General features: G+C 38.6%; 1 protein-coding gene across 2 annotated transcripts in view; it reads left to right on the forward strand.

Moving 5' to 3' along the window:
* Positions 1 to 27384, forward strand: part of cntn6 (contactin 6) — a 152891-nt gene that overhangs the window by 93739 nt on the left and 31768 nt on the right. For both annotated transcript variants that reach the window (XM_088636366.1, XM_088636367.1), the window contains exon 5: positions 5109 to 5204. In XM_088636366.1, coding sequence (XP_088492492.1) covers positions 5109 to 5204 — 96 coding nt within the window. The remainder of the gene's footprint in view (positions 1 to 5108; positions 5205 to 27384) is intronic.

The raw sequence follows: 27384 nt of genomic DNA on the forward strand, positions 1-27384 counted from the left end.
CTTAGTTCTTGACCTGAGCAATGCAGCTGTTAACATCACCACACTCACCATGATGTCTCCAGATACATCGTCTTTTGTGAGAGCTGATAATTTACAACCTCCTTAAACTGCACTTCTCACCCTTAGGGTCTCATCCCCATTTGGGGCAGCAAAAAGAGATGGGGACAGGTACTGTAGCCTCTTAGTATGACAGCTGTATAACAGCAAATACTCTTCAGATTATGATACCTTAAAATTATTTTCAGTTTATTTTCTTATATACTGTATACCTGTGGTTTTACTGAATATGATTAGAAATATTCTTGGTATGTAAAATAGCCGTATGTGTATAGGAAGCTATAGAAATGCAATCCTGATAATGAAAGATTATCAGAGCCTGAATCGTGATGCAGATAATGACATCGTACTTTTATTACCTATTGGTATAGACACATATACATGGTATTGCACTTTTTCTTCAAGGCAGCTATTGAGCTATTTTTAATTAAAAGCAGCAAACTGCAGACATAAATTACAGGTGAATATAGCAGACCCTGTTGCTCCTGGACCATCAACAGTTTCAGCATAGAACAGCTGACTCAAAATACCATTTTCATTTCTTTTTAAAACTGCACAAAAACATGTTATGATCTGCTTTGAAAAATAATTATGTGAAACCCTTTCTAAAAATGTTTAATGCTTTTTGTTAAATTGTTAGTGAGGATTTGTACATTTATGTGCCCAAAGTTTCCCTAAATTATACATAGAATGAAACACTGACAGGAGAGGTTAAACACTCCACCTTTTAGCATGAGGCTGTAGTGACAAGGCCTATTATTTCACTTAGAATTAAGTGTTAAAGATTTCTAATAGTCATTCTGGGCCTTGACTAAGCAGCACCAGGCCTGTAGGCATGATGGTTCAGGAATGTAAAGAGGCTCTTTGTGATCTCAGCCACAGAATGACTTAGTTAGTGGTCTTTGCGTATGGGAAAGTAAGAAAGCTGAGTTTGTCTTTTGGATAATGGTCTTCCCCAGGACAGTGATGATCTAAATTCCCATGATGGATGTCCACTGCTGGCACCTGGATGTGTAGCAGAGAGCCATAGGCACATCTGGACCTCAAAGTCAAAGGCACAGTCAAACACCCAAAGGTAGATCCACCAATAAGTGATCAGCATGGTGGGTACCAGAATTAAACCTGATAGCATCACAACCACCAACTGGACATGTCAGCCGTATAAATTGTAACCCAACACATTTTTGCCAGTTAACCACTGACTACTAATCTCCAGAATATCCAAGCATGTTCTGAAAAGCCATAGCCTGAATGAATTCAGTTCTCATGTCTACCTTGTGGCTAGACCTCAAGAAGACAAACAGTGCACAGACTGTTTCTGGGTCAGCAAGGTCAGCAAGATGCTACATTGACAGTGCTGCCTGAGCCCCAGCGCAAGGCAAAAGCTCTATCTCTCTCTGCTCTGTCTGCACCTGGACCCTCCCAACACAGAGAAGCTGCAAGTCGGATCATGGACCAGTCGAGACTAGCTCTGGCTTACCAGCCTGAAGTTTAACTCATCAAGGACATTTGGACAACAGACCTTATTAATCACAACTTAATTCTTAATAAATTTGCTATGATTCTAATAGAACGTTTGATGTTTAGTTCACAATTGTAAATGCATATTTACTTGGGTCTGAGAATATAAATGTGATTTAGTTATATGAGACTGATAGAACTGTCACAGATATCAGAAGGGACGAACTGTGGAATGGCAGGAGAGCGGAAAAGACCCTATATTTATTCTTATTAAACGTATTTATGCTTTTAATTTTTACTGCTGTTATATAAATCTAATAAATGTGAAATTAAACTTCAGATATAAACCAACATTATTCAAACCTGAATTAAGTGAATATTAAATGAATACATTTTGATGGTACAACACACCTCCATTACAATTAAGCATTAATGATAAATACCTTTGTGTTATTGAATCTTATTGTTTTTAGCTGCTTTGTCAACTGTGGATTTGTCTTTTTAGTGACAATTACAGTATCCTGGAAGAAACGGTTAACAATTTCTATCATCATCATCACCAGATACAGAAGCTGCTCAAGTGATCATGAAAAAGCCCTGCATACCATTGGTCATTACTCTGACAGTACAGTGAAATCTACTGTTGATTAAAAGTATGACCCTATAACTCACAGTTACTGAAAAACAGACCAATGAATTCATGCTCATCTGTCATGAGGGCAGCTCATTGTCAACAATAGGTTGTTTTCAGACTTTGATCTTGTTATTAAAACATAAAAAACTTAAGATATGAGTAAAAATATTAATGCCAATAATAATAATAATAATAATAATAATAATGATAATAATAATAATAATTCAGTTATGTCCAAATTGGGTCATCATGAGAAAAGTTTTGTTTTCTAGCCCAGAGAAAATGGTGATTTTTTTATCCTAGATATCAACTGGAAGGCCCCATTGAATGTTAAAATGGCATTTAACTACAGTTCTAATGAGACACAAGGATGTTTTACTCTTGGCAATACCTTGCTCTGCAGCCACTGCAATATGAAAACCATCACACAGATGGATCAACTGTGATGTGATGGTCCCAGACTGGTGTGGTGACTGTTTACCTTCCAGAACATGACCTGTCTCTCACAAAGCCTGGTTTCTCAGGACTAATCTGTTGGTTGTTAAAACAGAACATCTCGTTCTCCTGACACCTTCTGTCACACACAGGTTGCTTTTAGTCATGCTGATAGCAACCAAGTGGTCTTCATTACTAAAGGGCATGTTTCTACCTTTTACTGTTCTTGTACTAATTGAAATAAGATCATCAGCTTTTCAAATCATTGAAATGAGCTCATGGTCTGAGCTCAATATATATGTTTTTAATCCAATGGAACAGTACTATTCCAATAATCAACAAGCCTACAGTATCTGGTGACTAAAATGTAAATTACATTATGTTTGTTCACAAAAATCTTTGAATTTAAAAGAGAGTTTTGCCTTTTTTAATTGTTAATGAGGTAAATAACATTCCTGAACGTCTGGGTTTCATTTTTATTTTTAATAATTGTATCTGAATTTTATGTGACAAAGCATTGATTAAATTCCGACTGCTAATATTCTGTAGGTTAAAGGTTGTAGGATACTTTGTAGGGTATTTTGGAAGGTGCAATCCAGTATGCTAAAAGTCAATAAACTAAAAGGGGCCACAGATTACTAGCATAAGTATCATTGAGTCCATGAAGACAAAAATCAAATTAAACTAATGTGACTTGTGGAATCATGTTCTAGACAGTTTAGAATTCCTGCAACAGTACTCCAGTCAAAGCGCAGAAATATTATTAAGCATATAGAAGCTATATGCTTAATATAGCATATATTTTGCTTAAAAAGCAAAATTTGAAACAATAAAATTAAGTGAACTATTTTGCCATCTTGATTTTTAATATATTTGTATAGTTTGTGAAATATGTTAATATTTTTTTTATAATGTTTTAAAAGCTCTGAATATGCAGTACATTGCACCTTATTAGCTATTTTTCACATAAAGATGCCCCTAAAGGAAATATTGGAATCCATGACAAATCCAGTCTAGGATTTGAAACTGATTAAAGTTTTATTTTAAAATTCACTTTTAAAACAGAACCTCAATGACACATCACTGCTACAGATATAGAATGGTTGAACATTTTATGTATTTTTTCTTTCATAAGAAGTAGAATGTTCAGATAATTTATACTATTCTTCTACCATCTTATTGTTTGCATGTTTTTAGCATTTTTACAATAGTTGCATATTCTTTAGCCATGGTAAAGTATTCCATACCAGACTTTAGCTTTAGGGTTCTGTTTCCTTCTCCAAATTCTCTGGGTTCTTCACTCTTATTGCTCTCTTATTGTCACATCAAATGCTACAAATGCAGGTCTTGTTCAATAATTGTTCCAGAGCCAAGAAAAAGCCAGAACGTTCATGTTAATGGTCAACCTACTGTAGGTACTAATTGAAAATGCCTTCTACATAATTGCACTGACTGAAACCTAAGGCAGGTGTTACTGAAAAAGGTTTACAATACATGTAGGTCAATTTCAGAAGATACCTACAAACTCTTAATAATTTTTTAATGGTATAAAAAAATAAAAAAATAATAGAAGGCGGCTGGATAGTACCATATCCCATCTTTGAAACACATACAATTGCTTTAATATGCAAAACAGCTAGGAACAAAAATGACGTATCTTGTAATCACAGTAATCACAGGTCATATTAAAGTGTTAATGAGGCCTTAAAACTGTATTTAATTTTAATAGTCCTTCCACATTATATGAATCTTTGTCAAAAGTGTCCAATTAATTCTCATCATTATCTATTAATTGAATTTCAGATACAATTCTTATAAGAAGCTTGGTGCAAATAGTTTAACACAAGGTTAATGTATGTATAATGTATTCTTCACACTAGTTAATGCAGTTACGTGAATTTTATCAATTAAAAAAATGGAATATCTGATTTGAAAATGGTAACTGAAAAGGTCATTTGAAAGGAAATAAGCAAATAGCAGAAAAACAGTAGGTATAATATTTGGTATTTGAAAATAAAATATAAGGGCCATCCTAAGCAAGTCAATTAGTAAATGCATTTGCGTGGAGTGTATGATGTGTTATTAGCTCACTATTACTGGGATTCACCGCACTCATCAGTGACGTACAATTGAAGAATAATCTACCATTGTTAAGCGAGCTTGAGATAGCTTGCTGTGCAGTGGCAAAGCAGCAATCCTATGCTTTGTAAATTTATGGACAAACGTTTGCATGGTGTGCATTGCTCTTTAGTGGAATGGGGGTTGTAATGGTGCAGTGAATTGGTTAGTAATTGATTTTTTCAAATGTGAAGCTTACAAAAGAAAATAAGATGTAATTCCAATTTTGTTTAAAAATGATCTTAATGCAGGATTAATAACAGTTTAGTAAATGTGTTTTATCTAAAGTAATTATTTGCATTAAATTGTTTTAACATGGAATTCTATAAATGTGTCTGTTTATATAAATAATTTCCTGAAAGAAAATCTAAAACCATTAAATGTTTTACTTGCTTTCTTCTAGACCTTGAAAATTTCAACAGCAAACAAAGGAGTGCAGTGTCAGTGCGGGAAGGACAAGCTGTGGTGTTGCTCTGCGGACCACCACCACACTCAGGAGGTATGGAACATGCATAAATTACTGTTGTGGAGTGGAAATATTAATGCATTTCTATGTTCAGAAAGGAGAATATAACATTTAAATGAATTATTTATTAACTTTGTGACAGGCCGTTTAGTTTGTTGTTTTGGCCCATGGCCTTGTCCATTCAAGCTTGTAGGCCACTCTAATGCATTTTGTCAAGATGATGACTAATCACTAAGAACGAAGTGGCTGAACTAATGAACTCCAGGTGATCCCTCACCTCAGACAATACATGCTACTAAGTAAATACAACCAAAGAAAGAAATGATAAAGAGGAATGAAATGAAAGGGAATATTATTACAGAATTGGTTATTTGTATATTATTAATGAGTGAATTCACCTTTTGGAAAGATGATATTCAATTTTAAAATGTTGATATACAGGAAAGGGGGAGAAAAGACACCCTTTTGCTGCCTGTTTTCCAGAAAAATGTCCATAATGATGGTGATTACATACAGTACAGCTGTGTGAGATTGATTCATCATTATTATCCATCCAAAACTTCAGTTAATAACTTCCAGTTAGCTGAATATCTTCCAGCCACAGTAACATTTTATTCAGTTATAAAACAAGCTGTCTTTGAAGGTATTGTGTACTGTCAAAACCATATTAAGGTACATTTAGTGCTAGAGATGTTGCATTAATATTCCTCTTGTAAGCTGTTAATAACATTCAAAGCCACCTTTGTCAGGAACCAACTCTACATGTTTTGTAGTGGTACCCTAACTGTGATATTTACATTCAAAGGCAATTTCAATAGTATCACAGTTATTAGGACTTTTATGTACTAGAACCATGTGATTATGAAATAGTTTTTATTGCTGTCTATGTCTGGATATTCATATTCATATTCTTCTTCTAACAGTAATAGCTACAATTATGTGCTGTACATTCTAAATTGGTCTATTCATTTTCAGAGTCAAAACTAGAAAGCCCTTTCATTACAGAATAAGTGTCTAAATGTGAGTACTGTATATAAATGAACAACCAAACGAAAATGATAGCTTAAGAGTAAATCCCCAGGACATGTCTTACAACAAATCTATAGAATTACAAATGTAATACTCCCAAGTGCAAACAAAAAGATTTAAATTTGTAGTCAAGTTAGCTTTCCCTCACTTTCCTAGCCAGCTCCATTTTGTTTGTTATTTTCTTTTCTTTGGCACCACTCTAGTTCCCTTACCATGTGTGTTATCATGTCTTACCAGTCACTTATTCAACTTACAGTCATCACTTTTGCACCAACTCTTGTTGTCACGCTTCCTAGTCCCTCACCAGAACCCACCTGCTTCCAAAAAAAATATCCAAAATGTTACACCACTTTACCCCTAGACACTTGGGGTCGTAACATTTTTGGAGGCTCGTCCGGGATATAAAATCCCAGTGCTAAGGATTTTTTTTTGGTTGCAGAACTTTGGTGTTGGTACTTTTGTGTATTTTGGGACTGGTTAGCGTCATTTGGTATTTGTTTATTGAATAAGGACTGGTATAGGATTTTGATTTGAGGATTGTGTTTTTGGCAAGGTACAGTAGTTTTGGCTACATTTGATTTACGGAAGTTTGTGGAGGAACCTTCCTTTGAGCAGCTGGATAGGTATAGGAAAGACGAATTGCTCCAAACTGCAGATCACTTCCGGATTCAGGTATCAACGTAAGCTCTTAAAAGGGACATCAAGAGAGCTGTGATGGATAGGTTGGTGGAGTTAGAGGTCATTGCACTAGCGAGCAAGACACCGGTACTTCTGGGGCTGGTGCTAAGCCTGCTATGGTTGTGGAAGAACAGGACAAGGTGTAAGGGGTGGCTGAAGACTTAGTGCAGGCCACATTACCTCCCTTTGAACCATTCTCTCCGGTCTCCACTAGGTCAAAAAGCGAGACTCACCTGAAAGTTCGTTTGGTCCGAATGCATATGAAGGCGCAGGAAAAAGCCCAGTTATGCCTGCAATTCGTAAAATGGAGATCGAGGTGGAGAAGGAGGTTAAGCTATGACAGCTTGAACTATAAGCAAGAAGGAATGCTCCTGCTGCACAGCCGACCAACTCCGTGGCCTCTAGTGTGTCTCCTTTGCAAGATCCACTCTCTACCACCTTCAATGTAAGTAAGCACATTGCTTTAGTTCCTCTATTTAGGGAAACGGAAGTTGATTCGTACTTTGGTGCATTCGAGCGAATTGCCACATCACTTCGCTGGCCTAAGGAGGTCTGGTCACTGCTTTTGCAGTGTAGATTAGTGGGCAAAGCTCAGGAAGTTTGCTCTACACTTTCTCTGGAAGAAAGTTTGCACTATGATACTGTGAAGGCTGCAATCCTACGTGCATATGAACTGGTTCCTGAGGCTTATAGACAACGCTTCCGAAATCATCGTAAAGTGTCAGGCCAAAGATTTGTTGAATTCGCTAGAGAGAAGGGCACTTTCTTTGATAAATGGTGTGTAGCCAGTAAAGTGAGCCACTTTGACTCATTGAGCGAGTTAATGCTCTTAGAAGAATTAAAGAACTGTTTGCCTGAATGCATTGTCCATTTATATGAACAAAAAGTAACTTCCTTATCGGAAGCAGCTGTTTTGGCAGGTGAGTTTGTGCTCACGCATAAGAACGTTTTCACGTCTGCACGTGCGGAGAAGACTTAATCTACTCCCAGCTCCCAGTCTCCCCCAGTAAAAACTAGTTCATCACGTCCTAAAGAGAAGTGTGAATGTTTTTATTGTCACAGGAGAGGCCATACAATTGCAGATTGTATGGCCCTAAAACATAAGCAGCAGCAGAAGCAACAAGCTAAGAGTGTAGGGTTTAGCCATGCTGTTTCCCATGTTGTCATTCCTTCGACAATGGAAAATACTCCTGATCCTGGTTATGAGCCTTTCATTTTGAAAGGGTTAGTTTTGTTAATGGGTGAACCAGGGGATCAGAAGCCGATTCAGATATTGAGGAATACTGGAGCACCCCAGTCATTTATTGTTGCAGACACACTGCCCTTTTCTGATCACTCCTCATATAATTCTAGTATCTTGGTCCAAGGGATTGAAAGGGGATATGTGAAAGTGCCTCTACACAAGATACATTTGGATTGTGCCCTAGTTAAGGGGTTTGTTAGAGTTGGTGTACGTTCTTCGCTACTAGTTAAAGGGTAACTTTTATACTAGGAAATTACCTGGCAGGGGAGTAGAGTATAGCCTTTCGTTTGTTTTTCTTGCTGCTTACGTTTTAGGGCCAAACAATCTGCAATTATATGACCTCTCCTGTGACAATAGAAACATTCACGTTCTTCCTTAGGATGTGAGGAATTAGTTTTTACTGGGAGAGACTGAGATTGTGAACTGGAAGTAGACAAAGTCTTCTCCACGCGCGCAGACATGAAAACGTTTTTGTGCGTGAGCACAAACTCATCTGCCAAAATAGCTGCTTGCGATAAGGAAGACACTTTTTATTCATTTAAATACAGAATGTGTTCAGGCAAACAGTTTTTAAATTCCTCTAAGAGCATTAACTCGAGCTATGAGTTCAAGTCACTCATTTTACTGACTACACACCCTTTATCAAAGAGAGTGCCCTTCTCTCTAATAAATTCAACAAACGTTTGGCCAGACACTTTCTTATGATTTCGGAAGCGTTGTCTATAAACCTCAGGAACTAATTCGTATGCCCGTAATATAGCAGCTTTCATAGTATCATAATGCAAACTTTGTTCTAAAGAAAGTGTAGAACAAACTTCCTGAGCTTTGCCCACTAATCTACACTGCAAAAGCAGTGACCAGACTCCCTAGGCCAACAAAGTGATGTGGCAATTCACTTGAATGCAATAAAATACGAATCAACTTCTGTTTCCCTAAATAGAGGAACTAAAGCAATGTGCTTACTTACATCGAAGGTGGTAGAGAGTGGATCTTGCAAAGAAGACACACTAGAGGCCTCAGAGTGGGTCGACTGCGTAGCAGGAACATTCCTTTTTGCTTATAGTTGAAGCTGTTGGAGCTTAACCTCCTTCTCCGTCTCAACCTCTATTTTACGAATTGCAAGGCGCAATTCAAATTCTGCCTGGCGTATCTGGGCTTTTTTTTTTTAAGAGCTTTCTCTGATACCTGAATCCGGACGTGATCAGCAATTTGGCACAATTCGTCCTTCCTACACTTGTCCAGCTGCTCAAAGGAAGGTTCCTCCACAAAATTTCGTAAATCAAAAGTAGCCATAACTACAATACCTTGCCAAAAACAATCCACAAATAAAAATCCTATACCAGTCCTTATTCAATAAACAAATGCCAAATTATACTAACCAGCCCCAAAACGCACAAAAGTACCAACACCAAAATTCTGCAACATAAAAAAAAATCCTTAGAATGGGAATTCGATATCCCAGACAAGCCCCCAAAAATGTTACGACCCCAAGTGTCTAGGGGTAAAGGGGTGTAACATTTAGGATAATTTTTGGAAGCAGGTGGGCTCTGGTAAAGGACTAGGAAGTGTGATAACAAGGGTGGGTCCAAAAGTGATGATTGTAAGACACGATAACACAGAGGGTAAGGGAACTAGAGTGGTGCCAAAGAAATGAAAATAAACAAAATGGAGCTGGCTAGGAAAGTGAGGGAAAGATAACCTGACTTCAAAAAAGAACACCCGAAACACACAGTCTTCTGCGTCTTCAACACCCTAGTTAACCTCCACTGACAACCCAAAACCATACAAGACATACGGCACTCACCCATACTAAACTAGTGTTACTAATACAAAATCAACTAAGTGTGTAGAATGTACCCAATAACTAACTACACGAACATTATACACAAAATTTCACACAAAAACTGAACTAGGAATACAAAATAAGGGAAAACGTGAGTAATTAACAGGAACAGGGTACAAAAGAACACAAAGGTTGAACATATAAGACGTTAGGGCAAGGTAATGGCGAAACAAGGATAAACACAAACAAACGAAAGTACAAAGCCGAAGCTACACGAAAATACACACACATAAAGCAAAACAGCAAAACAGCAAACCAACAAAGCCGAAGCAAAATTAGAAGTGACACAAAGCAGGACCAAAGACAAACAAAAGGCCTCTCTTTCCTGAAAACCTCCATGTTATATACTGAATAAGATGCACTCTGATTGGCTGAGAGGCTGATTGATGATGATGTCATACTGAAACAGTGGTGTCATGGTGGGCTAATGGAGGAGGGAGAACAATCAAGGTCAGCAGTGTGGAACATAACAACAAACACACATTGACCACAAACTGGATCGTAACAAGCAAATACGAAAAAACTGTTGGTGCTGTGCCTCTTCCTACAATGTACATTACAGTATATTACGAAAGAACAAGATATTTTGATCATTTAATGAATACTGCCCATGTATCCTCTGAAACCACAATCAGGAAAACATATGTGCCTTATAAATACAATAAATGCATTTTCATCCTCCATGAACATACTAAGTTTATAAATACAGTAAGTGAACGTAAAAATCTATTTGAGACACAAATTGAGGAAGAACAAAATGCCACACGACATATCCCGTGTTTTTATTACATTTTCCTTTTTTTAATTTGGAGTCTTCAATGATTTCTACATATTACAGCTGTTGCTTTAAGGGTTTTAATCAGTTTTAGTATCTCGGAAGGAGTTTTAGATTAATGAAGATTATGGTTTAAAGGCTTTTTTAAAGACAATATTAACCATTAACAGGTACAGCAGAATGTGTTTTACCTACGTAGGTAACAGCATACTCTCCTACAGAATCATTCATCATTTGGCATGGTGCACACTCACAGTGCCAGACAGGAGAATTAGTGTCACTTGCAGGAGTAGCAGGTCTCCCACTGACTTCACTGCAAACTTGTCTGTAATTTTCCATGCAGAATTCAATTAAGCACCCTTCCTTTATGTGAAGAAATCAGGCAAATAAAATAGGCAACAATGTTGTTTGACTCTTTCAGAGATGATTTTAACTGACTAAAAATATGTGTGGTATTTTCAGCTGAGCATCGGAATAGGCATTCTGTGTTGCTATTTAAAATAGTCCTATACAATGTTAGGCCTTTTACATTTTGTGTTAAAAATATGTTGTTACCTTGTCTTAAATGTGACATTTATGGTAACATACAGATGCAGCCATTCAAAATGCGCGGTAAAAACCCGCGGTACGGTAACCTACCCACAAGCCACCGCGGGGCACCGGAGGGTACCGCAGGGCAAGTGATTGGCTGGCCAAAATGACCGACAGGGGCACTCGTGGTGCATTGGTTGGTAGTGCAAAGATTTAATCATTTAATGTCTTTACTGTGCACATTTTAATCCGCTTAGTTTTGAATATTTATATGGATTTTACCACTAAAGGGAAATTTTAGTAGCTGAGCATAAAAAGAAGAGGAGCATAACGCATCTGAAGGTCATAAACGATATTAATTTAAAACATTACTGTATGTATGTAAACTGTACTGTGTATGGCTGGTCTTGGTAGTTTAAAGAAAAAATACACACCAGTCTTCCATTTCTCCCTAAACATTTTAAGCATGAAAGTTTTATGAAACGGTACCCAAATATGCGATTGCTGTATAGAATGAATTTTAATTAAAAAAAAATATTTAACACGAACAATAAGCTGTTTACATCTTCCGCCTGAGAACAGTCACCCGTTGCTACCCAACGCAGAATGGTGATTGGCTGACACCATCTGACACCCCTCTGATTGGAGAAAAAAGACGTGCTGGTTTGCTATACCAGGAAGAGGATTTCTTTCAATTCTAAACGTGTATTTTAAAAGTTTAAGAAGTAAAAACCTTACAGCGTACACAGATTTCTAAACTGATCAGGATCGTTATCTTTGTCTTATGCATAATAATGTTCACCGCTCTGTCCAGCAAATTAATAATAAACTTTATTTTATATAGCTTTTTAAACGAATAAGTAATTAGATTGCTCATAAACCTAATCACTTGCTTTTTCTTTTTATTTAGGCTCATATTTCAACTATAGATCGTATTATTAATAACCATAATAACAACCAACCAACAAAAACAACCATATAAACATAATACCAACCAAAAACATAGATAACAACCACAATACAAAATCAAATAATCAAACCATCTTACACTCGCAAAGTCCTCCAATTATCATAATCCCGCCCCTTATGCAAAACCAAACCTTCCTCCCATCCCAGTTTATCCTGTTTATCATAAACAAAATCCACCTCAATTTTCAACATAAAGCATTACACAAAATCAATACCTCAACACTCCATACTCAACAACGATAATTCACAAACAGCCAGAACATGTAACTACACATTCCCAAACATACCCAAACATAGCCTCGCCCCTTATGCAAAACCAACATCCCTCCCCTGTTCTCTCTCTCCCCTGGCGGTTGTAATTGTTTTTATTTTCAAATAAATTTTAGCAAAGTCATGTATTTTAAAAATCTTAAGATTTTTCTATTTATGTCTTTATTTAGTGGTTTCATTAGTGACAAGGCTAAACTTTCTTGGAAAAATGGGGGGGGGTGTCTTTCGCTGGAAATCTCGCCTCCTACTTTGAAAATACCCGTGAAACCGGTTCAATTCGTCACAGCCAGCACTCCTGCAGAGAGTTGGGTTGTACTTGCAGTGCATACAGTACACGCGTTATGTTCTTCGTTAATGTCTGTGAAGTTTTATTTAATCTCTGAGCCATACTGATTCTTCTGGAAGCCAGTTTCCGCCAGGGAGTAAAAAAAAAAACACACTATGGTATTCTCTCCAATGCAGTGCAGTTAAAAACATACCTCTGATGCTGCTCCTAAATGAATATCGTTTATGACCATCAGAAGCTTTATGCTCCTTTTCTTTTTTGCAGTGGATTGAACAGGGAGAGGCATTTCATGATGTACTTTTCACTGATGAAACAACAGTGGCTCTGGAACAGTTTTCAACCAAGTCGTTTTATAAAAAGGGGAGATATGTACACGTTACTGAAGCTAAAAGTTTAGCCTTTGTCACTAATGTAAACACTAAATAAAGACATATAGAAATCCCATTTTTAGGATCAGAGTCTTACATGTGGTTATTTCAAAAACGTTTGTACGTGCTCCTTCTTACCATGTTACTGTTTACCGTTACTGACCATATTAAGTTTAAGTGCCTGTGGGCACTTTTCCTGTCCGTGGGGGGTGGACCGTCTTTCATTAGAAGGTTAGTCTGTTCTACTCTGAGAATGTAGAGGCGGTGGGAAGTGCCCGCGGTCATTTAATTAGTATTAAAATCTTAGTTATCTTTCTAGTTCACAGGTTTGCATGCATAATTTAATTTTGAAAGCCACTGAGACATCAGGTACTACTGTTGTATTTATGAAAAAGAAACAAAACAAAAAACATACTAACAACTGTGCCATCCTACTCCTTAGTTAATACATTTTATTCATAAACAGTTAACATTGTTAGCAAAATATTTTGAATTATATTTAACCCTATTTTTTCTTTAGTTTTGTATTTAACTTATTATATGATAGTCAGACTTAATGTATATTAATGTATATTTGAACAATGAAAATATATTTTTACAAGATTTTACATTAAGCACTTAAAATTAATATGGTTAATAATAGTAAACTGTAACATGCTGTTACAAGATCGGTTAACTGCGAAGAAAATCCTTTCAGAGAAAATGTTTCAGGTGTGAAGAACAAACCTGTTCCCACACACCCTGCCCCCACTACCATTAGAATATACACGAACATTTTAGCGTTTCATTCTGAGCAGAAGACCCTCACACCTGAAGAGTGCTGGCTGTGATGAATTAAACCGGTTTTACAGGTTTCAATCACAGATTGGGACTCAGTAAAGTAACACACAGCGCCACTGGATTTGATAATACTGTACCTAACCAAAATCCACAATATGGAAACAGAACCTAATTGTTGATAGATGATGTACTCGTAACTTTTTTTCAAGACGAACTACAACATTTAAAAAATGACTTGTATGTACTTGATATCTCTAATCAATCCACGGGTTCCAGCACAAAACGAAACTAAAACGCATACCGTTTAGCGCTTCTTATTAGTTGCTCAAAAGTAATTTGACCGTATGAAATGCATAATATAAACCTAGAAACATATACGTGAGCAGTACTTAAGCACTGTAGTATCGGTGTTAAGACATACCTCTCAAATACTGTAAATCAAGTTAAAAATATCTCAAGACCGATTCTGGTCGTAATGAAACCATGTTTCGTGTATGTTTTCTTTTTCATCTTGAAATAACTCATTTCTAAATACCTTTTTCACTGTTAACATCTTGTAGCAACTTTGCGACAAAATATACACTCTGACAGTTCATCCTGCTACCAACATTAAATAAAACAAATCTTAAGATTTCTATATTTATGTCTTTATTTAGTGGTTTCATTCGAAGCTTACAATGTTTAGGGAGAAATGGAATACTGGTGTGTATTTTTTTCTTTAAAGTACCGAGACCAGCCATATACTCTATGTTTATGTTAAGATTTCCCTTCAGTGGTAAAATTAGATATGAATATTCAATACTTAAACGGGCACAGTTAAGACATTAAATATACATATACATATTGTATACAGTACAGTTTGCATACGGTAATATGTTTATGTTACGCGATTAAAAAATAAATAAATAAAACTGAAAGGTCCAGCACCAGCTGGATTCGAACACACAACCTGCCAGTTGGTAGTCACGCACCTAGACCAGTAGGCTACAAGACAGCTCGCATAAGCAGGCAGGCGAAACAGCCCTGCCGCAGTACACGGATATAATCATACCGTTATTAAATTCTTGAGATACGCGATTCCATATTATATTCCCTTTTAATCAAATTCTAAAAGTATGCTTGTTGACTCCGGTATCACGTTAGTTAAAGACTTCAAAGCTTACAATGTTTAGGGAGAAATGGAATACTGGTGTGTATTTTTTTCTTTTCATGATAGGTGTCGCATTTTAAATCATTTTCGTAGTTAGAAATTATGAAACGCCCTGTTAAAAGCAAGGAAGTTTTTATGCCCGTTGAAGTAAAACAAAATGCCTGACAAAGTATGGCTTGGACAGATTCCAAGTGCTTGTACAAATGTGCTAAAGAAATTATACTTTGAGTATACAGCTTTTCCAAAGTCATCCATTATTAATACTATTAGTAATATCTTCAGTAAAGGCTTTGATGCATAAATATTTCTGATAAAGGTAGGTTGTGTACTTTTGTCCAACTGAGCAATCTTGCTTTTATAAAATATACCAACATTTGAATGACTGATGATTAACATGCTGTAATACACAGTTCAAAATTAAAGGCTCGAATGCTGTACATGAGAGGTTAAGCTCCCCCTGGCGGTTTTACAAGGCGACGCCGGATAGCTAGTCACGTGACACACGTGATACCGCGTGATACCCCGGTGGGCGTGTCGCGGTATGCCGTGAAATACCTCACACATTTTGAATGGCTGCATCTGTAAAGTTGATAAGGGCTGGATTATAAAAGGCCCATGAAAATGACTGATTTAGGGCAGAGTAAACAGTGAGTTTGTTCTTCTATTTTGATGGCCATCTGAATAAACCTGCTTCAAAACTGAACTGCTCTGTGACTTCTTGCATCCCTGCAGCCAGGAAATCCTGAGAAAGTTGTGCTTGATTAATCCCAACCCTAAATGGGTAATGCTGACCAAGCTGTGCAGTCTTGTTGTTTATTAATCTTGCTTATAGTTATATAGATATATTATCCAGAAATGAATCAAACAATAGCTGGATCATTTAGTTCAGCCTGTTCTCCAGCTGAGGATAACAGCACATCTACCCTCTCCCTGGTGTTTAGCCAATTGGGAGCCCAAAGAGTAAAAGTTCACTGAACAAAAAAAGTTTGATTTCTTCGACTGGAACATGATTGCATATTCCTGGGAAAGGCATTAGAAAGATCATGTTAACTGATTGCTATTGTTGTAACAGAACGAATAAGGTTCTTGATCCCGAGATGAAGTAAAACAGATGAGTTTATTGCATGCAAGGAACAATAAAGCCGAAGTCTTGTTTCCCGCAAGAAACAACAAAACTGAAGTATTGTTCGATGTGCCGGTACAAACTTTTAGGTTATATAGTCCTTGCTTGCTGCTTCAGACGTCATTCGATGTTATGGTAAGGGGGGGGTCATGGTATTTGGCCACTTAAAAGGCCCTGGCCAAATGGTCAGTTTAAGATTATGCCCCCAGGGGGTTCCTTGCTCGCATCTGGAATCCTTAACAGTTAACCCCCTTTCCTGCCATAAACCCCTGTTGCTTAGAAGTCTAATTTTCAGGCAGAACTGACTTAATTAAGTTATTAACCCTTTTAACATCTTGTCTCTTACTTAATTCCCCCCTTATAAAATATGGCATACGTCAGGACTGCCTATTTTTACACATACCCCAGGGCAGATCTTTCCTTTTTAGATGTACAGGCATGCATTACCATGACATTGTGCGTTCCACGGTTACAAGATGTTATTGATGTTTTTGTACAAGTGATAGCTACAATTATACATATAAAACAACCCTAATCCTACAAATACATAAAGTCCTACTCCAGGACCCAAACGCAGACCTCAGCCATGTGGAGATCTATCGTCAGGATCTTGGAATAGCAATATTGACCCAACTCCGATTATAATTTTTTGGCTGATAGATTTGCCAACACCCGGAATATATTGATACCATATCCCCAGTAATGCTCCTCAGGCCTAACAAGCACACTTTTGGTCTTAGGAAGCATCAGACACAGAAACGGTAACAACATCCTTCTTTCTGTTCACTCAGTCTCTGGTGCCGTGGGTCGGTGAAAGTGCGATGCGCGGATCCAGCGATCTCATCCTGTCACTCAGATGGCACAATCAGTAGTTAGTGGCACTTGATATGGTCCCTCCCAGCAGGATTGCAACGTCTGGCAGGGTATCTCGTCTTCACCTACACCCACTCGCCAGGTATCCGGTCGTGTCTCCCCTCTGCTGGAGGTCCCCAAGCGTCCAGCACCTGTTCACGAGCCCTGTGCACCGCTTCAGTTAACAAACCTACAATACGTTAATAGAGAGTTAGTTAATTCATCAGTGCGTTAGCCAAACTTGGCCTCCAGGGAGTTTCTTTGGCTGCCCGTGATGATCTGAAATGGGCTCAGTCTCACAGTTCTGTTTGCTCCAGCCCGCAAACCGCACAGGACTGCAGGTAGAGCATCTACCCACGGTGTTCCTTCAGTTGATATTTCCTTAGTTGGTCTTTCAGACTGTGGGTGATGGTGTCAATGTGACTTCCAACTTACCCCTAGTGAGGCAATTACAGCCTGGCACACCTTCCCAGTGTAGTATGCCCCTAGATCAGTATCCAAGGGGCAGGGCAGTCCGTACCACGGGATCATCTTTGTCATACACTTGGGTATGCGCCAGCCCACATCCCATCATTATACAACCCCACATTCTTTACACCTTTGTTCTAACCACTATTAAACATCTATTAAAGGCCTCAACCTGAATTCTCCCTTTTCCCCAATAGAGGATTCACAGGGGTCTCAGACTCCCGCTCTCCCAGTGCTGCTCGTCTGGCATCTGCATCTGCATGGTTGTTACCTTGAGTTACTGGAATTCTTTATTTATTGTGTTATTTACACCTTACTCAAGCTGCTTCTGTCGGCAGCTGTAAAACTACAAATCAGTTCAGAGACAAGCCCAGTATTCTTAACTGGAGTCCCTGCCATTGTGAGAGAATCCTATTTCTCCATAGCCATCCAGAATTGTGGCCTACATGCAACAAATACATACATTATATACATATACAGTAACCCTTTTTCCACACTAACAAACAAAGAATGGTTGATCCATCTGAGGAAACCCCAGTCTCAGCACCTGTAAGAGAGCTTGTTTCAAATTATTACAGGCGGCTTTTGCTGCTGGAACCAAGGCAATCTTGTCTTTGTACTGCACTCCCCCCTTAAGCAGATCTGTTAAAAGTTGTGCTCACCCCGTAAAAACATTGCACCCTGGCCCTGTTAAAATTATACAATGCTCGACACAAAAGGGCCTTATTATAACTGCTTAATATTAGACACTATAAAGCTGAAGCAACTCAGACTTGTGGGTTTCCTCGTCAGGGGAAGCACTCAGAATACCATCAACATACTGAGTGATCACAGTCAGTTGAAGCCATGTGATACCCTGTTCTGGATAGTCATTCTTTGTAATGCATAATATTCCAACCCAATAGATCTGGGATAAAACCACCCATTAAAATCTGGTACTCGGCAAGTAAAACTTGCTGCCCCAATACTCCTGTGGCTTCCCGCCGTCTCCCCATATACATTACTATAGCATACTGTTGAACAGAGGATTGAAACAAGCATGACAGTAGTGCTCCAGTATCCCCTAACAGAGAAACCAACACTCCATTAACAGTACATTTTTATCCACTGGACTGGGACAGATTTAGGGAGGCTACAAGGGATTTATAGGATCTAATCGTTAGGTAAACAGATCTTCTCACAAGACGTTATTCTCCCCAGTCTCGATTCTAAACCTACAGCGTTTCAGCATGTCTGGTTTTGAGACATTCGAATAAACCCAAATTGTTTCCACTATTGCAACTAATTGTATAAAAAATACAAAAACTGTTTATCTAACTACTTTTACGTCCACCTGTACTGTACTTATACGTTTCAGACGCTCTTATATTTTCCAATCTCAAGTTGATTTTCGTCAAGTCTCTTTAGTTACGTCTCTAGCCAGTCCCGCTGGCTAAACACACTCACACCGTCATTTAGTATACAAAAACTCACAGTTACACACATACATGCCGGCACACAAATTCATAAAACACACATACACATCGAGAATATATTTTTCTCTTCGTACCACAATGTGCTGTATTCTTGTTTTACTTCTACATGAATCCTTTTAATGCCTGAAGCGCACTCCAGGTTCGCTGCGTTCCTAATTTCGGGTGCGGTACTTTAGCCCACCAGTCAATATCTTCCGGTTTTGGATTTGATCGTATGGGGGAATCAGGGAAGGTAGGTGCGAGTGCGGACCCCCTCGACGGGGTGCGAGACACTTAGAGTGACGCTGTCCTCAACAACGCCAGCCCCCGCTACATCAAGTCCTTTCCCACTTCGGGTGAGAGTACAGTACAGATCTGCGGGCGCCCTCCCTTTAAGAAGGGAGTTCCTGTTCCGTCTCTATCACATTCGTACCAGGTGTCATCCCACTCAGACCCCCCGTCTCCATATGGTCACTGTGGGAATTGATCCCAATTATTTTCATTTCCTGCCAGTCTGGTCCCCTATGGGAGAGCAGGATATAACACATTAACTAGTGCAGTGCGACCAGGAACTAATTCTTCTTTTAGTTTCTGATTCTCCTGCACTGCCTCTTTTCGCTTTTGTTTATACTCTTTCGTAGCGAGTAAAGTATCTTTTCTTCCGGGTTTTTGTTTTCCCCGTAAACACACTTTTAAGTCACATCCCAATTTCTTTTTTTTTTCTCTCATGTATCTGCCACCACTGGTGCCGGCTGTGCACCAGGGTGGGAGCTACATGCTTGTGCTTTTGCCAATCAATTTCTTTACAGGCGTCTTCGCCCCAAACTCCCTCTGACAAACTCAGCTTTTCCCATATTTTTCTCCTTCTTTTCCGTCAACTTACACTTTTCCGATATATAAACGGACCCTTCCACCACTTTCTCAAACCATCAGTTAGCACACATGTTCGGTCTCTTACTTTTGTCGTGTGTGAGGTAACAGCTCATACAATAAGGGGATGCTTTCACTTGAAAAACCTGTGCATTCCTGCACTCATTCAACCAAGGGCGTCTGTTACCTCCAGATCTAAATGCCTCTCAGAGACTTTAGAGAGGACTTACACCGCACTGTTCACAGGTAAGGAACGAGACCTCGAAAACCCCCTTTCCTGATCAGTAATTCACCATCCCCAGAACGCCAGCATCGCTGCTTTTGCCCCGGGGTGGACTTACACACTGAGCTCAATCAGGGCGATTCTCGGGTCTCAACGTCCTTTAAATCCTGCTACTTAATGCTTTGATCTTTTATTATGAGGTGTGTTTATGTTAGTGTCGTGCGTGTGTATATGTATTCACAAACAAGGAAAACACCAAAAACATACATACATATATATATATCTCCTACTTCTGTTTCCTTTAAAACAAAAAACCACCCACGCCAATCCGTGCACGATCAAGGCGTAGCTAATCTCAGAACCCCGGGCGCAATTAAGGCCCACACCAATCCTGAGCCTCAGAACTCCAGGCGCAATTAAGGCCCACTCCAGTCCTGAATTACGTGCATTTAATGCACCACTCAGCTCCAGAACCCTGGGCGCAATTAAGGCCCACACCGATCCTGAGCCTCAGAACTCCGGGCGCAATTAAGGCCCACTCCAGTCCTGAATTACGTGCATTTAATGCACCACTCAGCTCCAGAACCCCGGGCGCAATTAAGGCCCACACCGATCCTGAGCCTCAGAACTCCGGGCGCAATTAAGGCCCACACCAGTCCTGAACTACGTGCATTTAATGCACCACTTGCTCTAGAACCCCGGGCGCAATTAAGGCCCACACCGATCCTGAGCCTCAGAACTCCGGGCGCAATTAAGGCCCAAACCAGTTCTGACCTTCAGAACTCCTGGCACAATTAAGGCCCACACCAGTCCTGAACTTCGCGGTAAAGGTCCAAAACCTGTTCAAAAACTCCACGCACAATTAAGGCATACACCAGCTTCGAACGCCTGTACACAATACCGCGGACCGCCTGCCAGACCAAATTCTGGGCTTACAGCAAACAACCCATTACATACACCGGTGTCTTCCCCGGGCCAGAGGAATTCAGGAACTCACGTTTACTCTGTCATCTCGGGCGATTCTCGCAGGGAGCAGAGACTTCCCAATCGGTCAGAGAGAGTCGGGACTTTTTTTTTTAAAAAAAGGAGTCCTTACCTCTTAGTAATGTGAGCGCTGACCGTCTCTCCTGCCGATGGGAAGTTCTGCGCCTTCTGGAGCATCCTGCCGACTACGCCAAATTTGTTGTAACAGAACGAATAAGGTTCTTGATCTCGAGATGAAGTAAAACAGATGAGTTTATTGCATGCAAGGAACAATAAAGCCAAAGTCTTGTTTCACGCAAGAAACAACAAAACCGAAGTATTGTTCGATGTGCCGGTACAAACTTTTAGGTTATAAAGTCCTTGCTTGCTGCTTCAGATGTCATTCGATGTTATGGTAAGGGGGGGGGTCATGGTATATGGCCAGTTAAAAGGCCCTGGCCAAATGGTCAGTTTAAGATTATGCCCCCAGGGCGTTCCTTGCTCGCATCTGGAATCCTTATCAGTTAACCCCCTTTCCTGCCATAAACCCCTGTTGCTTAGAAGTCTAATTTTCAGGCAGAACTGACTTAATTAAGTTATTAACCCTTTTAACATCTTGTCTCTTACTTCACTATCATCGGCTACCAAGAGAGGAGGCGCAAGCACAATAAAACATACATTACACGTGCACTTGCTACAGATGCAGCCATTCAAAATGCGCGGGCGATACCGCATTATTTTCCGGTATGCTGTACGCAGTCTACCGCAAGCTACCGGTAAATACCGCGAGTTACCGTAAATTCTCCTATAATACAACAAGCAAAATAATAGTATCCAGAATTTCCGCAAGGTGGAGCTAATAAAGCTCAACCTCTCATGTTTGAGCTGTGGCCATCAAAGTCTTTAACGAAGATATTACTAATAGTATTAATAATGAATGACCTTGGACAAGCTGTAAGTGTAAACTCAAAGTATTGCCCTGGTCAACATTCTTTTTTTCATTGACCGTCTTTGTAAAAGTAACACCACAGCATTTCGCAATCACGCATTTGTTTCCAATCATGCAAAGTACAGTAATTTTTGAGAATCGATTCACCATGGCTTTCACATGCTCATAAAAGAGATTGATTTATGAACATAAACATATTACCGTATGAAAACTGTACTGTATACAGTATGTATATGTATATTTAATGTCTTAACTGTGCCCGTTTAAGTATTGAATATTCATATCTAATTTTACCACTGAAGGGAAATCTTAGTAGCTGAGCATAAAAAGAATAGGAGCATACTGCAACGCGTGTGAAGGCCATAAACGATATTAATTTTGGAACATAAACATACAGTATATGGCTGGTCTCGGTACTTTAAAGAAAACATACACGAAACCTGGTTTCATTATGACCAGAATCGGTCTTGAGATATTTTTAACTTGATTTACAGTATTTGAGAGGTATGTCTTAACACCGATACTACAGTGCGTAAATACTGCTCACGTATATGTTTCTAGGTTTATATTATGCATTTCATACGGTCAAATTACTTTTGAGCAACTAATAAGAAGCGCGAAACGGTATGCGTTTTAGTTTCGTTTTGTGCTGAGACTGCTTTTAACAATGTCGCCGTGGATTGATTAGAGATATCAAGTACATACATGTCATTTTTTAAATGTTGTAGTTCGTCTTGTAAAAATGTTACGAGTACATCATCTATCAACAATTACACAGGTTCTGTTTCCATATTGCGGATTTTGGTTACGTAATATTATTTTCTAGATTTCACATTGTGAATATATGATTTGGGCAAACAGAGCCGCAAAGAAGTACATTATGGGTTGTTGTTTTTTTTTCTTGCAGTTTTATCTAGAACAAGCGATGCTTAAACCTTTGTCTGATTCTTGTGAAACTATCCACACGACAGTTACAGTACCTAGGAGTTGACTTCAGTGATGTCACTGATGGGATGTTTCTAAAAATCCATCCTCTGTAAAACGTCTTCTCTAGTTGTCCTGCATATGTATTCTCTAATGAAGCTGTGTGTTCTGAGCCTGGATCTCTACATTTCTGTATGAACCAGCTTAGAGGGCTAAAGACAGCTTGTGTTTAAATTGAGTGTAAGGCAATTTATGCTTCTAAAGTCATGGTCAGCATTTATTATTGTACTGTGCTGTAAACTTGTTCTGTGCCAAGTCACATTATTTTATAGCGTTTTTATAGCGTTATCAAATCCGGTGGCGCTGTGTGTTAGTTTCCTGACTCCCATGTCACATGGTCTGTGATTGAATCCCATGGAACTATAACTTTATTTTTTAACAAACATTTCTTTGAAAAAATGAAACGTTTCCCTTGGTCAGAGATTAAATAAAACCTCACTCGCACCAAACAAATTTATATTTCTAAATATCACAACATGATCGAATTTAAGTCTTTTTAATAACAATGAATAGTCACCTATGCGTTACAAAATAAACATTTATATTGATTTGAATCGCGTTTTGAACCAGCTACCAGTTAACACTGTACTTCCTACTTTGAAAATACCTGTAAAACCGGTTTAATTCGTCATAGCCAGCACTCCGGCAGAGAGGGAGTTGTACTCGTAAAGTAGAAGTAGGCGAGATTTCCAGCGAAAGACACCTCCCCCCCCTCATACTATTCAAATTGTATTACAGCATTGTAATTACACATTGTAATTGTATTACACATTGTACACATGCTTAAAAGAGAAGAGAGAAAACGCAAGCCTTCTTCAGGTGTGAGGGTCTTCTGCTCAGAATGAAACGCTAAAATGTAATGTAGGCTCTGAATGGGTTCAATTATGATTTGGGCTTGATTAAGGTCGCTGCCTTTCATCTAAAACCCTACTTGAATCCTTCTAAACTAAAAATCAGTGTTAGTAAGTTCTAAATAAAGAGGTATCCAGGTAACAGTGAAACGGGCGGACAGTCTGGGGAGATCGCCCGTTTTCCATGTAAATAGTTCCCTGGTTCCACACCCCTTGGTGTTTCTCTCGCTCTCTCTCGGGTCACCTGATCATTAGCTCGAAAGATTTCAGTGCTTTGTGTATATTCTAATGGTAGTGGGGGCAGGGTGTGTGGGAACAGGTTTGGTTGAAATTGCATTGGAGATCTATGTTCTTCACACCTGAAACATTTTCTCTGAAAGCATTTTCTTCGCAGTTTAGCCGATCTTATTACAGCATGTTACAGTTTACTATTATTAACCATATTAATTTTAAGTGCTTAATGCCATTTTTTGACCAGGCACGAATATTCTTAAGTCCATATCTTCGCAAGGGAATCAGTGCGAATTGCAATACTAATTAAATGACCGCAGGCACTTTCCACCCCCTCTGCCAACAGGAACATTCCTATTCTTAGCTCAGCAGCTCATTACAAACTGGGTTTTTTTACACAGCGATACAGCTTTGCGTTGTGAATCTGTTTTTCCGTGTTTACAAAGAAAGTGGAATACAGTGATACTACCTGCTATACAGATACATATGTTTAGTATTTAGACCCTTAAATTAATATCATTATTAATAATAATGATTATAATGATAATAATGATAATCTGCCAGTGAAAGCTCTGTTGTCCTTCACATCAATGCCTGAAACATTTTACCGAACCCAGGATTTTACAGAGAGGGAGGAGGCGCGGAGCTCAGCAGTACAGAACGAACATTCTGCTGCCTGGAGCGCTTATGGCAGCAATCGCGTCTGCATTTATAACTTAGTTTTTAAAATTAATCAAGCAATATGAAGCATCTCTTTTTACTTTTAAGTCCCTTAATTATCATTAAGCACAGCTTTCTCACCACTTAGACTACTTTTTGATACCATCCTTAGTCAAACCAGAAACGTGTTGTTCTGTCTAATGACATTACAAGTGGAAAGATAACAGATTTTAATCGTCTTTAATTTTGTTACGTTATACATTTTAGAAACGTTTCATCCATACAAACACCACAAAACTATTTTCGATTGTATTTCTGAATAGTATGTTACACTTAGTTCACTGTTTTAAATACATCTAATTAAGAAAGTTAGGTGTTAGCATAAACTATTAGCAATCAATAATATTAAATTTAGCACTGTAATAAGTTGTTGCACTTTCCCCCGCATCTTGTAAAAATATATTTCCATTGTTCAAATATACATTAAGTCTGACTATCATATAATAAGTTAAATACAAAACTAAAGAAAAAATAGGGTTAAATATAATTCAAAATATTTTGCTAACAATGTTAACTGTTTATGAATAATAAAATGTATTAACTAAGGAGTAGGATGGCACAGTTGTTAGTGTGTTTTTTGTTTTGTTTCTTTTTCATAAATACAACAGTAGTACCTGATGTCTCAGTGGCTTTCAAAATTAAATTATGCATGCAAACCTGTGAACTAGAAAGATAACTAAGATATCCATCCATTTATAATGGTGGCGAAGTGGTTAGCATTGCTATCTTGCAGCACTGGGGTCCTAGGTTCAATTCCTGCCATCCTGTGTGTGGGGGGTTTACATGTTCTCTCTGGGTTACATGGTTTTTCTCCATATGTGTGATATGACTCCCTCTCGCACTCCAAAACATACTGGTAAGTTAATTGGTTTATGGGAAAACTGGCCCTGGTGTGTGTGTGTTTGTGTCTTTCTGTCCTGTGATGGACTGGCGCTATGTCCAGGGTGTATTCTGCCTTGTGTCCGTTGCTTACTGGGATAGGCTCCAAATCCTCTGTACTGGATAAAGAGATTAGAAATGGATGGAAGTAAAGGCACTGTGTGGATGGAACTATACACAGTGTTAGAAACCCACTATGAAATGGCAGCATCTCACTGAGAATAAAATATTTTATAGTGCTGGCTTAAGGAAACAGCCTTTCCACCTCTCTTGCACATCAGTATCCATACCTAGTTATTTAAACAAATTGCCTCTAATTATAAACATCTTAATATGCTGGCTCTGTGGATCCGCATCAGCTATGTTTGCCCATTCCTTCAATTCATGTGCATCCAACACACAGTTCAATGCCAGCAACTACACATAATCTAAAATACAATCCTTATTTCAGTATCTATGTAAACATATAGTCTGTTAACTTCATCATCTTCATCAAAAGTATGCCTAATCCCACTAGGAAGTGTTATTGTTATAAGTGTATTCCTCAGCTTTCCCCAAATTATCTTCTTCTTACCAACATCTCTGGTCTTTTATCCTGCAATAACTCAGCCAACACTTAAATCTCCAAAAGCTGCTTGTGTTAATTTCTTTAAATCACAAATATCATGTGTAAATACTGGCCATGTAATACTCTGCATTGTGGAATAATAGTTTATTTTAAAGGGAACTAGAGAAACTAAGAACTAGAGAAATCAAGAAAGGCTTTTTTTTTCTAGAATTAATAAATGCACATCCTGTTCACTGGGGAAATTAAATCCACACTGAGCAATCTTCAATATGTTCAGAATATGACAGCAAGAATCCTATCAGGGATGCATTACACCTGTTACCTATCAGATTTCGAGTCAACTTCAAAATCCTTATCCTCCTTATATACTGTCCTACAACTGTTATTATTGATCACCGAATTATTGTACTTGACATGACTTCATTCAGCCTTTCCTGAACGTCTATGACAGGCAGAGAGAGTGCTGTTTCTGGTGCGATCTTTTGCAGCTGACATTTCACTGTTTTAAACGAACAAGAAATTAGATTGCTCATAAATCAGTTATTCTATATAAACACAGCGTAATTGCCCTCCGAAAATCCTCTTTTTCTTGTTCGTTTAAAACAGTGACTATATATGTTGTGTAGTTGGGATTAACTTTATTTCGTACGCGTAGCTACTCCGATTCGGACACCGAACAGTTAAAGATGGCGGCAAATCAGACACCCAAAGAGGGGGGGGGCGTCTTCCCGCCTCCATAACTAAAATGCCAAATAGGAGTGGCTTAAGCGAGATACACAGTCGTGTAACTGACAGTTTGAGGTAGCCTATCGTGTAAATTTCGCTTTGTTGCTGATAGGTTAAGCTTTCGAAACTCTGCCCCAAAGTCATGTGACTGATTTTTCGCCCTGTTTCATTGGTTGAACGCAATGATCACAAGCACCACCATGGTAACTGGGATGTGTAGTTTTTAATTCCGTTTGAATTATAACTGTACGTACTGTCTTCATATTTAGCCAGGGCTTTAAAGAGAAGGCGCGCCAAAAAATTTCGGTGCCGTCGTCTCCGCTTTAAAGGTACCCCCGTGCTGGAAGAATTTGACCTCGGAACGTTTGCCCAGCGTAGTTATTGTGGACATAAAAACAAGAGTTCGCTGGCATTATATCCTAGAAGACAC

Source organism: Lepisosteus platostomus, chromosome 6 (assembly GCF_059453375.1).
Source record: "Lepisosteus platostomus isolate fLepPlt1 chromosome 6, fLepPlt1.hap1, whole genome shotgun sequence".
Lineage (NCBI taxonomy): Eukaryota > Metazoa > Chordata > Actinopteri > Semionotiformes > Lepisosteidae > Lepisosteus > Lepisosteus platostomus.